At 37.2% G+C, this 14,800-nt stretch overlaps 2 protein-coding genes across 2 annotated transcripts; one reads left to right on the forward strand and one right to left on the reverse strand.

Annotated features, from left to right (window-relative positions):
• Positions 1–949: 949 nt before the first annotated feature.
• Positions 950–3,141, forward strand: LOC121787984 (ubiquitin-conjugating enzyme E2 11-like). The gene is made up of 4 exons (XM_042186841.1): positions 950–1,033; positions 1,114–1,241; positions 2,728–2,832; positions 2,905–3,141. The coding sequence occupies exons 1-4, from the start codon at positions 964–966 to the stop codon at positions 3,046–3,048; spliced, it is 447 nt and encodes a 148-aa protein (XP_042042775.1). The 5' UTR covers positions 950–963; the 3' UTR covers positions 3,049–3,141.
• Positions 3,142–3,509: 368 nt separating this feature from the next.
• LOC121787056 (GPI-anchored protein LLG1-like) lies at positions 3,510–4,271 on the reverse strand. The gene is made up of 2 exons (XM_042185671.1): positions 4,104–4,271; positions 3,510–4,011 (listed from the first exon to the last, which is right to left on the reverse strand). The coding sequence occupies exons 1-2, from the start codon at positions 4,213–4,215 to the stop codon at positions 3,635–3,637; spliced, it is 489 nt and encodes a 162-aa protein (XP_042041605.1). The 5' UTR covers positions 4,216–4,271; the 3' UTR covers positions 3,510–3,634.
• Between the last annotated feature and the right edge of the window lie 10,529 nt (positions 4,272–14,800).

Below are 14,800 nucleotides of genomic sequence, written 5' to 3' on the forward strand. Positions count from 1 at the left end.
GGAGTATTTTTATTCGACCAAATTATAGCACAACGTGATATAATTAATATGTTAATGTTGAGATTTTGATATCAAAATATTTATATTCTCTCTGTCCATGAAAAATAGAGCACATTTGCCATTTTTGGTTGTCCATAAAAAAATAGCATATTTTAAAAAAGGAAAGTTTTCAACAACTTCTCTCTTACTTTTGTTCCTTTCTCTTACTTTTTTCCCTTATTTCTTACTAATAATATGGACCCCACATTCCACTAACACTACTTTTCTCTTACTTGTTTTCTCCTTCTTTCTTACTTTACCAATTCGATATTAAAACTCGAGCTATTCACAATGCAACCTATTTTTCGTGGATGGAGGGAGTAATACTTTATCCATTTCCTAAAATAAAAGCTTTTGAAATGACACCGATCTAGGTAAAGTAAGAAAAAGAGATAAAATATAAAAATGTATTAATGAAAAATAGACAAAGAAGTTTCCTAAAATAGAAAGTGTTTATTTTTAGGAAACCGACTAAATTGAAAATAACTTCCATTTTTAAAATAAAAAAGCAGCCGAAACAAGATATTAGAATAGTAGTATGTAATTTTGTTTTTGTTGCACATAAAAGCAGCCGAGACAAGATATTTAACAACTTAAACTAGAAAAATAAAATCCATGGTATACATTAACATGAGACAGTCGGGGAAGAGGTAGAACTATATGTCGCGGTGACAAAATAAAAGATCTTTCATAATAACAAGTGCCTCTATTTAGTAGTAAGATATACATCGATTCATCTTATTAATTGTAATATATTTTACGCTATCAATATTAGTTGCATGCATTTGAAAAATTAAATAGCTAATATTCGTAACAGCACGTGAGGCGCCTCTATATATGTCAGAATCCAAGTGAAAAAGTATATCTCCTTCTCATATTTGTTTCTCTCAACTAATAGAAGAAGAAGAAGACGACGAAGACTTGATGGCTTTGAAGAGAATCCAGAAGGAACTAAAGGAGTTGGAGAAGGACCCTCCTGCAGCTTGTAGTGCTGGTTCGTATTCATCTTTTATTGATTTCCCGATTCTTTTATTCTCATCTTAACGTTTTGTGCTATCCCAACTTTTTATGCAGGCCCTGTTAGTAATGATCTGTTCGAATGGCGAGCCACCATTATGGGCCCTCCAGACAGCCCTTATGCTGGAGGAGTTTTTCTTGCAACTATTCATTTTCCGCCCGATTATCCATTCACACCACCAAAGGTACTTGTGTACAACTTTTATGCTATGTTGACACTGTTTTGATATTTTCTGTACGTGATCAGTCAAACTGCACATAATTGTAGTATAATATTCAGAAAAAATGGGGGTTTTTCTTCTTTAGTTCTAGACCACAAATAACATTCCTTAAGTGTACTGGACTTTTTTTTATTCCGTCTTTGGGAGAGACGCATGACCCTCATGCGTCTCCTTTTAATGAAACGCATGGCGGAGATGCGTCTTTTATAGAGACGCATGAGGGACATGCGTCTCTCAATTTTTTCGAATTTTTTCTTAACGACGCATGAGCATCATGCGTCACGGGCAAAGACGCATGAGCATCATGCGTCGCTGTGAATGGAAGAGGGAAACGGGAGGTCACATCCAACTCAGAGTAGCTTTCTGCAATTGTCAGATTATTTCCATTATTAATTCTATTTATTACAATTATTATAATTTAATATTACTGCAAAGCAGCTCACCGCTTTCATCATGATCTGCCTCATTCTATTCTTATTTTTCCAGCACCAAAATCGAGATTTTCACTTGCTTGTACAAACACTGGATTAATAAATTCATAAATTCATATTTTTCCATTTCTCATTCAATCGTAATAACTCAGTCCTATAACAAGAATATGCATTCTTTTATTTATGTTATCCCACAATAATATACATTTTTTTGTTTAAGCCGCCCCACAAAATTATACAATTTACAATTTGTGAACCTTTTCCCCATTAATAATACTTTGATTACTTTTTTTTCTTTACATTTCTCTTACTTTATCAATTTTGCATTAAAACTCATGTCGAACCCAAAATGTATATTCTCTTAGGACAGAAAAAATATAAATTAAAAAAATATTTATATTTAAATTATGCATAAAATACTGTAACAGTTGAAATGATAATCATAGACCCCACAATTTATTGGTTTCCAATCCTCTATTTCAGAATAAAATATAGTCCCCCACTCGACGAATTAATAAATAATGACCCTATTATTTATCAAATGGATTTTAAAATATTGGTTGTGTATTGTATCTGAAACAATAGGTTCATTTTTATCGTGATAATAGACTAAGAACCCACATAATGACAAATTGACAATTGCAAAAGCTACTCTGAGCTGCGGACCCCGCCGGATGTGACCTCCTGCGTTTCCCTCTTCCATTCTCAGCCACCTAATAAAATAGTGACGCATGACGCTCATGCGTCTTTGCCCGTGACGCATGATGCTCATGCGTCGTTAAAAAAAAATTCGAAAAATTTGAGAGACGCATGTCCCTCATGCGTCTCTATAAAAGACGCATCTCCGTCATGCGTTTCATTAAAAGAAGACGCATGAGGGTCATGCGTCTCTCCCAAAGACGGAATAAAAAAAAAGTCCAGTACACTCAAGGAATGTTATTTGTGGTCTAGAACTAAAGAAGAAAAAACCCGAAAAAATGCTACGTAATTCTGATTTTTTACTCGTATTCTGTGAACAGGTAGCTTTCAAAACTAGAGTTTACCATCCAAATATCAACAGTAAAGGTAGTATTTGTCTGGATATACTCAAGGCGCAGTGGAGCCCTGCCCTCACAATATCAAAGGTATTGTTTAGTTCAACTTGTAGTAACTTTTTTAAAGGTGTTGTAATTTTTTACACATTTTTGATGGTGTAGGTGCTGCTTTCTATCTGTTCCTTGCTGACTGATCCAAACCCGGACGATCCCCTTGAGACTGAGATCGCTAAACAATACAAGACTAACCGGAGCAAGTACGAGAGCACTGCGCGATCCTGGACTCAGAAGTATGCTATGGGCTGAAGTTACGCCGAGTAGCATTATGTTTCCCTATTAATAATAGTAGTAGAAAACAACAGCATATGCTGAAATTTTAAATTCTAATCACTTTACTATATCTCCTAGCTAGTTATGGAAGGTCTAAATAGGTTTTTCTCCAATTGATTAATATATTTTTGTTATAATTTGATATATATCTATAAATTATTAGTAGCTTTTTACTTATCCATTTGATGATCACAAAGTGTTTAAGCCCTTAATTTATCAGTCATTTTTCATTTTTGGAGGGATTATTCGTGCTACTCATGGCAATTGAATTGGCAGAAAATTGAGTTGTATCTCTGATTAGATCATAGTTTTTTGTTTATGTATGTTGAAAAAGTGGTTATGGATTTATGTTGTCACTTGTTACAGTTTTAAATTACACTTCAACAGTTTGAAATATTAATCCAGCAAAATCAGATGCAAACGTCTGGTAAATTTAAATTAACACACATTTATTCAATTCTGGATGACATCTGTATGACAATTTAATAGTACAAGTATTTTCATGGCAAGTAAAATGACAGAAATCTGCATAACAACAAAGACTATAAGCATTATTATTAAATTAAAGGCAGAATTTTCGCGCGAAAAAGTGAAGAGGGAAAAGCAGCAGCGCGATGAAGATTGGAGGGAAAGTCCTGATTGGAGTGGCAGCGTTAGCTATAGTTGTAGGAGTAAGGGTTGGTGTTGGTGATCGGCACTCAAGTCCTCGTTCGCTATCCTTGCATACGCTGCTGAACAAGCCAGGCGGATACTTCCCGATTGTTGTAATGTAGCTGAACAGTTGGTCATCGCAGTCGTTGGTTTGATCATTGAGATCTTTTGCAATAGGGCATGCCAATTCGGTCAGACTCGAACAACAGGGTTCGGGAGGGTAATTTGGTCCTTTACACTGGCTCGTTATGATAGTGTAGTTTAGGTTCTCAATGTTTACAGGGCAAGCTGTTATGTTACAACCAAATTTACCATATGTATGTTAACTCTTTAATTAACTCAAAAATATAATCAATTTAACAGTGTTCATGATCACTTACGTTTCTTTATTTGAAGAAGAGTCCTTCCATTAGTCCCAGCTTGGTCGCTGAGTTGAGCCGCGAAAATGATGAAGACGAAGACGACAACATGAAGAAATGGAATGCCATCCATCGTACCAAGAAGGGCCTTATTGAACCGAAATATATGCCTCGAATTCGAAAAAGGAAGTAAGGATTGGATTCCTAACTATCCTTTGCTTTCCAATTCAATTTAACATTAATAGAAGTGGAGAATGGCTAGACTCAGTCCTCATGCTACTTGTTGCTCTTTATTTTATTTGTAAAAAGCGATGACCAGATCAAGATTACTCCCAAACCCCAATATGGAATAAAATTTACTCCCTCCGTTCATAAAAATTAATCCCATTTGTGGACGACACGAATTTTAATAAAAAAAATTAGTAAAGTAGGTGATAATGAGAAAAAGTAGGTACAGTAAGAGTAAAGTATGGAAGAAAATTTTTTCATTTTTAGAAATGAGACCATTTTTTATGGATATCCAATATAACAAAATGAGACTATTTTTCATGGACGGAGGGAGATAGAGGGAGAGGGAGTATATATTTTACAAGAATATCATTTGTTTTATATCAAGCTAAGTTAATTTGATTAGAAATATTAATTATTTGCAGTTTTTAAAATGTAATTTTCCATATGAGTCGGAGAGTATAATTATTGGTTAATCAGGCTTTATATTTTAATATTTTTTAAAGTAGCACTAGCAGTATTCGCTGGAGTCCATCTAAATTCTAAATAATGAAATTGATATGGTTTTATTCTTTAGATTAATGTTTAGAATTACACTCCAAAGAGATTACGTTTTATTAGAAGTTCAGCTTTGTTAGAACTATGAAGTCAAAATTAATTATGTAGTTATGAAACTAGAACGTAAACTTGTATATCTCATATTAATCTTCTTTTCATTTTTTGGTCTGTGTTTCTGTAATGATGAAGCTGTCCAAACTAAGATGACATATTTTTATTTTTAGTAACTTTCTCTTCGGTTAATTATGCACACAACCACCTTTTCTCATTACAATTAAAATACTTAACTATTTTTCTTTGTTCATTTAATATTTACATCTATTTTTTCTCTCTCTAATTAAATACATTAATGAACAACTCCTAAAATTTCGTGGCGACTAAGACATGTGTCATCTTAGCTTTCACCCCAAGTACTATAAAAAATGAGATTGAAATGTAAATTTACACTCATGATCCATTTATTATAGTAACGGTATGGTCCTATCAAGTTTAATCTGCTGTGTGAATTAGGAGGTGATTTTTTCCCCTAAATAAAAATATAAAATTGAGTATCTTAAAAATAAAAGTGATACTTGACATACTTTTCGCAGAAAGAGGGATTTTCCTACTCCATTATCATAATCCTTATTTGTTGTTTTGAATTGTCATTCTCGTTTGTTTCGGTCAAATTATTATTTCAAAGGCATAGTTGATAAATTTTTCCCTCGATACGATTGTAATTTAGGAAAGTCAAATCGGTAAAATAAGTAGCAATCTCACCACCAATGACTTGGCCTGATCAAATAAAAAAGTAATCAACTTAAAAATTGTTAATTCAATCGATTTTTTAAATACTAGTGATCTCTTTTTAGGCGTTTAATTTACCAAAGAGTTGACCCATGCACGTCCACTACGTAGCAGACGTCCTCATCCCATTTTAGTAATTATATTTAGATTAGAGCCCCTTTCCCTTGTAGGTCATCTTTCAGGTAGATTAACTTAATTAGGTTTATTCTCTCGGTCTGCGAATAGAAGTCCGGATTCATTTATACAATAAACACTAACTCATTCCATTCATATTTTATTTAAAAGTAATATATACAAGTAGGATCCATATACCACTAACTTTTTCTACCCATTTTTCTTAATATTTCTTAAAACCCGTGCGAAAAAGAAATGAGACTCCTATTCGCGGACGGATGGAGTATTTCATTATGAGAGTCACTATAACAAATAAAACCGAACACTTTTTAATGCTATTAATGACAAAAAACGAAGACTTTTAATGCTATTAAGGACACTAATTTATGTGTATAATTATACATCGACGTTTCATAAAGTATCCTTTTGTTGGTGTCTCAACTAATATTAGAGGAAACAAATAAAAGCGTACTAAAAAGTAAAAAACTAAGATAATTTGCCCTTAACATATGGATGCTTTCTTTTGCGTCCTAAATTATGATTATTTTAAAAAAAATTCAAAACCCCTAGTAATTGCGTCACAAATTTGTTGTCCTTAAAAGATAAGGATGAACCCTCTATAAATAGAGTCTCGTGATCTGTAATTTTAGGTACTTTCAAAAGTGTGGAAAATCACATAATTCTAATTATATTTCTATAATATTACAACTTTATTGCAAAATTATAGCTGCAGTGGTAGTACTTCAAGATCGAGCCACAGTGAGGGAGGCGTATGATTTTTTAACTTAGGATAAACAAATGAAAGCATTAATTGGTCAACGGCGTGGAGGAAGGATGGGACGTCGACCGAATTGGACTAAATCGGTGCATCAAGGGAGATGTAGTGGGAGACGCGGTGGTCGAAGGACTTGAGCACCTACTTGATTCCGTTGTTGGAGAGCTTTATTGAACAATCTGTTGTAGGAATGACTGGAATTACAAGAGATAAACAAAAACCGGGCGTAATACAACCCAAGAAGGAAGAATTGAAACTGAAAATACAATGAAAAACGAAACTGTAAACTGGAAATCAAATTTAGCCGAGTCGAGGAAAGTCCTCTTCCGCAAGACGAGATACGCTACGGTAGTGCTCTGGGTTTGGCGTGTCGTCCCCAAAGATAAAACGGCAACGTCTCTGGTGAAGCAGCACCGCTATCAGCAGAGCTCCGGCGAACTGGAAGATGAGAGGGCAGAGCTTCGAGAAGAAAGACTATGCAGAGAAAGTATGATGCTTGTGTGTATGTTTTATATTGATGCAAGAAATGACTAGCCTATTTATAGGCCTAGTCCACTGCAGGGATCAATTCAGCCTTGATGGCTGTCATCATGGCTCATCATGGCGTTAGACATGCCCACCGGTTCCGGTTCCGGCGGTTAACCGCCGAACCGGAACCGGCGGTTCCGGTTCTGGAACCGGAACCGGCGCAATATTCCCGAACCGAAACCGTCGCAATTCGGTTCGCAGTCCGGTTCAGGTTCAAGATATTTCGAACCGGAACCGTCACCGAACCGGCGGTTAACCGTGGAACCGCCGGTTCCGGCGCTTAAATCGAGGCAGAGGGATGGGGGCCGGTGCTGATCTTCCAAACCGGTCGGAACCGCCGGTTTTTCGGCAGTTAACCGGCGGTTAACCGGAAAAACCGGCGGTTAACCGCCGGTTTAGTGGCTTTCGAGGCGGCGCGGAGCACGAGGCGACAATGGAGCAGCTTTTGCAGACGGTTCGTTGACCGAACCGGCGGTTTTATTTCGGAAACCGGCGGTTTTGGCCCGGAAACCGGCGGTTCCGGCGGTTCCGGCGGTTTTCCGCCAAAACCGCCGGTTTTGTGAAATTTCAAATTTTTTTTTTTTAAATTTCAAATTCGAATTCTTCCATTTTCCCCCTCATTTTTTTCTATAAATACCCCCCTCTATCCTCATTTACATTCACCCCACTCTTGTGTTAATAAGAGTTTCTCTCTTCAATCTCCCAATTCTCTCTCTTTGTCTCCAATTTCTCATTTGTGCTATTGTGCTTCCATTTAATTACGCAAGTGCTACTCTTATTACGCATTGTTATACACTTATACAGTTATACTTGTTCCCGTAGTTCTATAAGTTGTCTTTCTTTCTCAATTACTAAAACAAAAAAAAATATATTATTCCATATTTCTACATTTCTACATACCATTCCAATATGTCTTCATCCCGAGAAGGTCGTGTTGATAAGGGAAAGGGAAAGGCCAAGAGGCCATCTCGGAGATCCGTTATTGATGAAATTTCTCAAATGAACATGGATGAGTGGCAGGTTAATATTTATTATCTACTAATTTCATTAATTTTGAATTACATTTCATTATTGTTCATAATTTTATTTTGTATTTACAATACAAATATTATTTTGTAGGCTCGAGAAGAGCAAGATGTGGCATATGCTATTGCTCTCTCTCGCTCTCAATACCAAGGCGATGCTTATATTGGTACCGGTAGTGGTGCTCCCGGTCGCGGTGCCTATTCCCAACAAAGTCCAACCCCTGTGAATGTTGATGAAGATGATGATGATGATGACGACGAGGAGGACGGTGAACGGCGAGCACTGCCGACCAAAAAGGTAAGCAAGGTAAGAGAACTACGTGGGCTTTGATTCCTCAATAAAATTGTGGATACGTAGGCACCTCAACTTAAATTTGAAAAGTTTAACTTCGAAAGTTTAAGTTGAGCTCAAGCCCTTTTCAAATTTTTTTTTCCCCCCTATTTCATAGATCATTCAGGATGCGGCTAAGTTGTACTTGAAGATCATTAAAATATATTCCCCATTTGATAAATATCAAATGCGGAATATATTTTAATGATCTTCAAGTACAACTTAGCCGCATCCTGAATGATCTATGAAATTTTTTCTCGGAATCAACCTTTTTTTCTTGCAAAATGTTGCCCATTTTCTAAGCAAACACATATCAGCACGCTATATACACTGATACACATTGCTGCATTTCTAATAGGGGCAATTTGATCTTCCAAAGCAATCAATGCATCTCGAACACACATAGTCAGAACATTATTCAAGCATCTAGCATGGAAAAAATCAGAACAAACTATCTATTAGTACTAATTTTTTTCCATGCTAGATGCTTGAATAATATTCTGACTATGTGTGTTCGAGATGCATTGATTGCTTTGGAAGATCAAATTGCCCCTATTAGAAATGCAGCAATGTGTATATAGCGTGCTGATATGTGTTTGCTTAGAAAATGGGCAACATTTTGCAAGAAAAAAGGGTTGATCCCAAGGTAAGAGAACTACGTGGGCTTTGATTCCTCAATAAAATTGTGGATACGTAGGCAACTCAACTTAAATTTGAAAAGTTTAACTTTGAAAGTTTAAGTTGATCTCAAGCCCTTTTCAATTTTTCCTTTTTCCCCCCCATTTCAATTTTTTTTAATTTACCTTCCGAGTCCGACGAGGCGACGAGCCGACGACACTTGTAAATTATATTACATTGTTGTATGTTGTTGTATTGTATACTTATGTATTGTAAATTGTAATGTATCGTTGTCCGTTACAACTCAAAATCAATAAAATTTATTTCATTTTCTCCTTATTCGTCTTATTTGTGCTTGAATTATGCATTGTCTTGTTCCGATTTGTTGTATAAAGCCAAATTTCAAATTAAAAAAAAAAAAAAATAATAATTGAACCGGCGAAACCGCCGGTTCAAAAACCGGAACCGCCAAAACCGCCGGAAAACCGGCGGTTCCGAACCGGAACCGGAACCGCCCGGTTTTCGAACCGGAACCGGAACCGTGAAATAGCCTCACGGTCCGGTTCCGGTTCCGCTTCCGCCAAAACCGGAACCGGCGGTTCCGAACCGGAACCGCCGGTTTTCGAACCGTGGGCAAGTCTACATGGCGTGGCTGTAACGGCCAGCCGTTACGAATTTGAAAACTGGAGTGGTCGACGTTGAATCTAGACGCTATGCATACCCAGTTCATCCGTCACATGTGGACTTCGTTACGTGGCAGCCTCGTAGACTTTGACTGCGGCATAGTTGACGATGTGTCATGCCACTGGTCTTGCTGACTAAGCGTTGGTCCAAAACATTAAGTTTGGGTCCAGGGACAAGCCCCTAAACACCAAGCCCAAAGACCACCCAAAGACCAATTGCCAAGATCCAAGAACTCGGGCGCGGGCACGGCTCGGTGCGCGTGTGGGCTTCTTCAACCCATCTTAGTCCACTATAATTATTAAGTGTAGTAAAGTCACTTAATAAATACACATTAAAAGATGTGTCTCATCTCCTATGTGGGATAATTAACACTAGTTAATTACTCCCTAAGCTTTAATCTCATAGATTTATTAAAAGCTACAATGTGACCAACTTTAATCCACTTTTTCTCACTCACCGGGAATCGGATTTGAGAAAGTAAATATATTACGGTCATCTTCGCGGAACGTAGATCGACGCTATATCATTTAATTTCCAAAAAATTAAATGTCTAGTCATATTTATTATTGGTCAAACTTCGTTGACCGGACATCTTAAATTCAAGATTCCAATACAATCTACCGTCGAAGTTGTTGAAAAACTTAAGTACATCATCGGAGATAGCCGGGCAAAGAAGAAGGTGGAGGTTAAACCCTAATTTCTTGTTTTTAAAAATTTTCTGGACCAAATTTGTAAAATGATCATGACCAAAATTAGTCTTTAATTAATTATGAATTAGTATTCTAATTAGGTCAAGAATTAGTAGCACTGACCGTTAGTTTTGGGATGGGCCCATCCAAAGAGGACCATTTGCGGATCGTTTTCATTTGTTCGTGATTCACTAATAAAAAATTAAATATTTTGGATCAAATTTGTAAAATGGTCATTTGTTTAGGACCGAACATGGACTTTATTCTTCATACAAATTGATATGATTATCGTTGCTTGTTTGATGAACGATGAATAAGCAACTAAGAACTCGGGTGGATAAATGACGTCACAAATGGGATGGATGGAACGTTTTATAAGTTGTGTAATCTAATGGATGACGCTACAAGTTAGTGTGTTAAATTTAGTTTGATAAGTGGATAAAAGCCTCAATGAATTAAAAATTCAAGAGAAATAAAACTCATAATATTACTCACATCATCCCAATTAAGATGATACACTTTCTTTTTAATATGTCCCAACTAAGATGATATTATTTCTAATTTCGAAAACAACAAAGTACCTTTAGTTTGTTCCTAAACCATAACTTTCTTTCTCTAATTAATACGCACAAGCATTTTTTCTCCGATTAAAATATTCAACTTTCTTCCTTTGTCTATTTAATACTTACATCTACCTTTTCTCCACACAATTAAACACATCAACCAACAACTCTTAAAATTTTGTGCCGACTATAAATATGTCATCTTAGCCGGAACAGAGAAAATATTAATCTTCAAAGGTGTATCATTTTAGCCCAACAATAAATTTTGGAGTGAAGATTTGTATCAGGTTTGTGTTGTGGCCGTTGATGTTCTTTGGCTTGTTGGGTGTTTAGCGTTTAGCCTATCTGTTGGTGTTTGACTGAGATGTCGTTGCACTTTTCTGTTTTTGGTTTTTGCGGCTTGGCTTCTGGCAGTTTGTCTTGAACCTTTGCTCGCTGCTTGCCGGCTCGAGCCTTTTTTGATTTATCAAAAAAAAGTAAAACTTAAAGAAAATAAAGTAAAATGAACCATAATCAATAGAAGAAGAGAATATTGGGCCAATTAATAATAAATACTAAATACTGTGATATGACCACGTATGCCGGGCATCAAGAGTCACTCCGAAGACGTGAGCCGTGGGTTGATTGGGGTCCAATGATGGCCTCCCAAGGATGATAGGAAAGAAGAACGCTCGGATTTGAGGACAAATCCTTCCAAAGAAGGATAGGATGATACGACCACAAGTTCCGAGCCTCAAGAGTCACTCGTACTCCATGAGACTTGGGTAGATTGGGGTCCAAGAACGATGAAAAGGCCATGACAATTAGCTAAGATGTAGCTGGGGTCTGATTCAAGCAGTGATCTGACAAATCAAATGACGTCCAAATTCTCTTCCAAGGCAACCGATGTCTTCGTCTTCGAAAGAGGGTCGCGTGAGTATGTTTCACGCCTCGAACGGAGTTCGGATGAGAGAGATATGGCCGTTTGAAGAAAGCCGCGCAATGCAGAACAAAACGCGCGGGCGGGCGTTTTCCCTTATGCAAAACGCCCGGTCGGGCGTTTGTGTCCGATTTTAAGAATTTAGGCAGAAAATTCGCCCGGTCGGGCGATTTGCCATTTTCTAAACGCCCGGTCGGGCGTCCGCACTGTTTTTGCCAATTTTTGACTTATTTTGGGCCATTTTTCTTGGGTTTCCAACCCTAGCTATAAATACCATTTGTGAGACATTTATTTGGGACTTTTGATGAATGTTATTATGAAGACTCCTTTGAGAGCATCTCCCATGTGAGATTTCTATCCAAATTCCTACATTGTAGGTTGCTTGTTTTATGTTCATTTGGCTAAATCAAGTATATGTATGCATTTATGGTTGTGTAGTCATGAATGTGGAGCCAATGGAGTATTTGCTTTGGGTGAAAGTAGCCTAGGGTTGCCCACATCTTCTTGTGGGAGGTCATAGGTCCTCAAAGAGGATTCCTCATTCTTTACACTTTCTTCTCACCTTCTTTTCTCTCCATCAAAATCCATTTTGAGCCTAGTTTTTGTGGCTAGCTCAACTTATCTTTGTTTATCTTAACTAAAAAGTGAGATCAAACACTACTTTGGGTATTTCTTGGGCACATGGAAGGATTCCCTCACAAGGAACCTTTATCATTTGGTATCTAGAGCCTAGGTGCCTACCAAGTGTTTGATTTTAAACCTCTATGAAATTTCCTTTTCCTTATTTTTCCTTATTTCTTTTGTTTTAGTCATTGCTTGTTTATTGGTCAATTGTTGTAGGATTGAGCTGATTTTTGGTGTGCGTCAACATTGATATATGAACTATTTTCCTGAAAAATCTCAGCAAAAAATTCTATCATTTGATAGGTCAAATTAATGTGTGAAGTTGCTGCCCTGTTTTGTGCCCTAGTTTGACAGATTTGGGGAAAACGTAAAATCGAGGGTCTTCTCGAAAATCTGCTATATTGGGGATATTTTTCCCTCATTCTAAACCCTTTAATCTTGTTATCTACTAAGTTTCATCAATTTTGGGGTTGGGTAGCCATATCAAAAAAATTTCCTAAAGATCAGCCAAGAGTTACATAAATTTTCAGCTCAACTAAGTTTGTTTGTTAGCTTCCTTAGGCATTGAACCTTACTTTCACATGCTTGATTGGCTTTACTAGCTTGGTTATATTGCCTATGTGTATACCTTGATTGATTTGTCTGAGCACTTGCATTTTGGAAGTTGGATATTGAGAGTGAGTGAACCTAGCCCTCACTATATTCTAAGCCTTGTTCCGAGTGACATTGGTGAGTGAATTGGGGGTGGGATTATCATTTGGGAAGTGAGCTCTTACTAAAATCTCTTCTTGTTGTGTGGGTGAGTTGTGTTTTTGCTAACCACACTTGGACTAGCTCCTAGTGTATTGTTTGTTATTTGTGTAGGTACACCTTTATGGATGTTTACACTAAGGTCCGTGATTGGCAACTTAACTCATTGAGGAGTGAAAGAAGGATAGCTTGTGATAATTGGGGTCGAGGAGAGCAAGAGTTGGAATATGAAGAAAGACCTCATCAAGATTATAAGTGCTATGGAGGATATAGTCGAGAGAGGCATGGTAGAGGTGATTATGTGTCAATGGGGCATGATAATGTAATTAATAGAGGGATTATAAGGGAACGAGTCTCAAGGCGTTATGAAGAGCCTCCTCGTAGAAGCAAAAATGGAGAGTTTTGTAGAATTCCGGGGCTTGAGAGGGAAATTGAAAGAGAAGTTCCATGTAGTGTACGGATTGGTCCTTTTGATCGACATGGTGGTGGGGACGTAAACCAAACATTCACCTCATTCAGTTGTAAGGGCACATCCTCTTCTTTCCATACCCCGAAGGTGCCTCATGGTTTGTGTCTGGATGCCTCATCTTCATCGATTTTAATCCAAAGTGATAGAAGAGAGAACCGAGAGAGAGAAAAAATGCTTGAGAGTGAAAGTGAGTCTAAAAAGCCAAGAGAGCGTGATAAAAGACAAGAGTGTGAGGTGCAAAAGTCAAGAGAGAGTGGTTGGGGTGAGAGAAAAGAAAAATATCAAATGAGAGAAAAACCACAAGCACAAGTGAGTAAAGGGTGTTTGTTAGATTCTAAGGCCAACCTTGGGTGGGCACCTAATGAACCTTTGCCTCTTGCCCTTGGTGAGGAAAATAAGTTTTTACCCACTAACACCACTGGTATGTCTTCTTGTGTTGATGACTTTGTAGTGAGTAAAGTTGAAGACATGGAAGTAAAGTATCAAGTTGCACATGGCTTGGAAACTATGCCCCCGGAAAAGGATCAAGAGGAACGAGGGCAAGTGGATGAACTCCTTGCCCAAGGTTCAAGTGCACTATCTTTATCTACTTGTGATGATTCTTTGAGTGTGATTACATTAGAGAAGTCCCTTTGTGTTGATAGATTTGTTAATGATGATTTGTGTAAAAAGTGGGCTCATGAGCTTGAATCTTTGGAGGATAAATCTATTTTTGCCTCACATGTTGATCCTTTTGGGTTAAATACTAGCATTGATAGACATGACTACTCTCTTGTGAAATCTACCTTGAATGTTGGAGTGACTTCCTTTCGTGCCAAGATGCCTAAGCTTTCATTTGTTGGTAACTTTGAGCTTCATGAGTATGTAGATGAGAATAGTAGGACGAAGAGAAGTGACATGGATAGTGACTTTAGAACTTGGTGTGGGCTATGTTTTCAATGCAAGGTGGTTAGACCCTTCAATGGGATTGGAGTGTTCTATGGCCGTTTTGTGAAGGATTTTTCCACTCATATGTCTCTTGTAGATTGTGTTGTGATTAATGGCATAACAATGTATC

The sequence above is a fragment of the Salvia splendens genome, chromosome 22, assembly GCF_004379255.2.
Source record: "Salvia splendens isolate huo1 chromosome 22, SspV2, whole genome shotgun sequence".
In the NCBI taxonomy this organism is placed as follows: Eukaryota; Viridiplantae; Streptophyta; class Magnoliopsida; order Lamiales; family Lamiaceae; genus Salvia; species Salvia splendens.